Consider the following 1,139-nt stretch of genomic DNA (forward strand, 5'->3'; position numbering starts at 1 on the left):
TGTATGTATACAAGCATGTGTTGTATTTATAAAGTATTCATTATATATATGTATATTAATATCCATTTCAGGTGATGAATCGTCCAGTTGTTTCCCTCCGCACAGTTGAGCGTGTGGGCCGTATTGTTGCAGTGCTAAAGTCTTATTCCTACAATGGCTTTCCAGTAGTTGATTCTCTTCCCACTGGGGAGGATGAACGATACTTTAAGTCTTTCGGCACACTAAGAGGGCTCATTTTACGCTCTCAGCTAACCGTTTTGTTAAAACACAAGGTAATGTGTTTATTCTGATCTTAATAGATAATGATTATTTTACTGAAATATTTTTTAATTATTCTGGTCTGTTGGGTGTAATATGTGATTTTGTTATTATCATTATAAGTTGTTTTATTTGTTTCTTCTATTTTATATTACATCTTGAAGATTAAAGATTGTCTTTAAGTAATACATTTTTTGCAAAGCCCAGCTTTAAATAGGCAATATTTAGAATTCAACAAATGCCTTGCACATTACAGATATTTAATGAGAATGCAGAGATCTGGCAGGATGGCAAAGTGGACATCCACTTGTTCCGGCTCTCATATCCTCGCTACTACACCCTAGACCAAGTGAACCTTGACCAGGCAGATATGAATTGCACTGTTGATCTACGACCATTTATCAATCCGTCCCCATATTCAGTCATGGCCTGCACAGCCCTGCCAAGGGTGTTCAATCTGTTCCGAGCACTGGGTTTGAGACACCTGATTGTGATCAATGACAATAATGAAGTGGTGGGCATGGTGACACGCAAGGACTTGGTCAAGTACAGGGTGTGGAAACACCGAGGGCAGATGGGCCTAGAGGAACTAGTCATATATAATAATGTTTGAGAGGTGGGGCAAGTCTACATGGTGTATTCTTGTCTGGTAAGTTTGTGAATGCTAGGTTGTGAAAGAATTTGTTGTTGGAAGGTTATTGAGGAAGACATTGCTAACGATTGCAAACATTTGCAGTAGATTGGTGTGTAAACAGCTATATTTTCTAATTATCTTTCTCTTCATTATTTATTAGATTTTTTTTATATCTTACTTTTTTAGATATTTAAATCCCAAGTTTTTCTGTATACCCTTTTTTTTTCCTATAGTAATGAATAATAAC

General features: G+C 36.4%; 1 protein-coding gene across 1 annotated transcript in view; it reads left to right on the forward strand.

The window, feature by feature from the left end:
* LOC119588700 (H(+)/Cl(-) exchange transporter 7-like) overlaps window positions 1-871 on the forward strand; it is a 25,784-nt gene extending 24,913 nt beyond the window's left edge. The window contains 2 exon segments of the mRNA XM_037937338.1: window positions 72-272; window positions 515-871. Coding sequence (XP_037793266.1) covers window positions 72-272; window positions 515-871 — 558 coding nt within the window.
* Window positions 872-1,139: the final 268 nt, after the last annotated feature.

Source organism: Penaeus monodon, chromosome 24 (genome assembly GCF_015228065.2).
Source record: "Penaeus monodon isolate SGIC_2016 chromosome 24, NSTDA_Pmon_1, whole genome shotgun sequence".
In the NCBI taxonomy this organism is placed as follows: Eukaryota; Metazoa; Arthropoda; class Malacostraca; order Decapoda; family Penaeidae; genus Penaeus; species Penaeus monodon.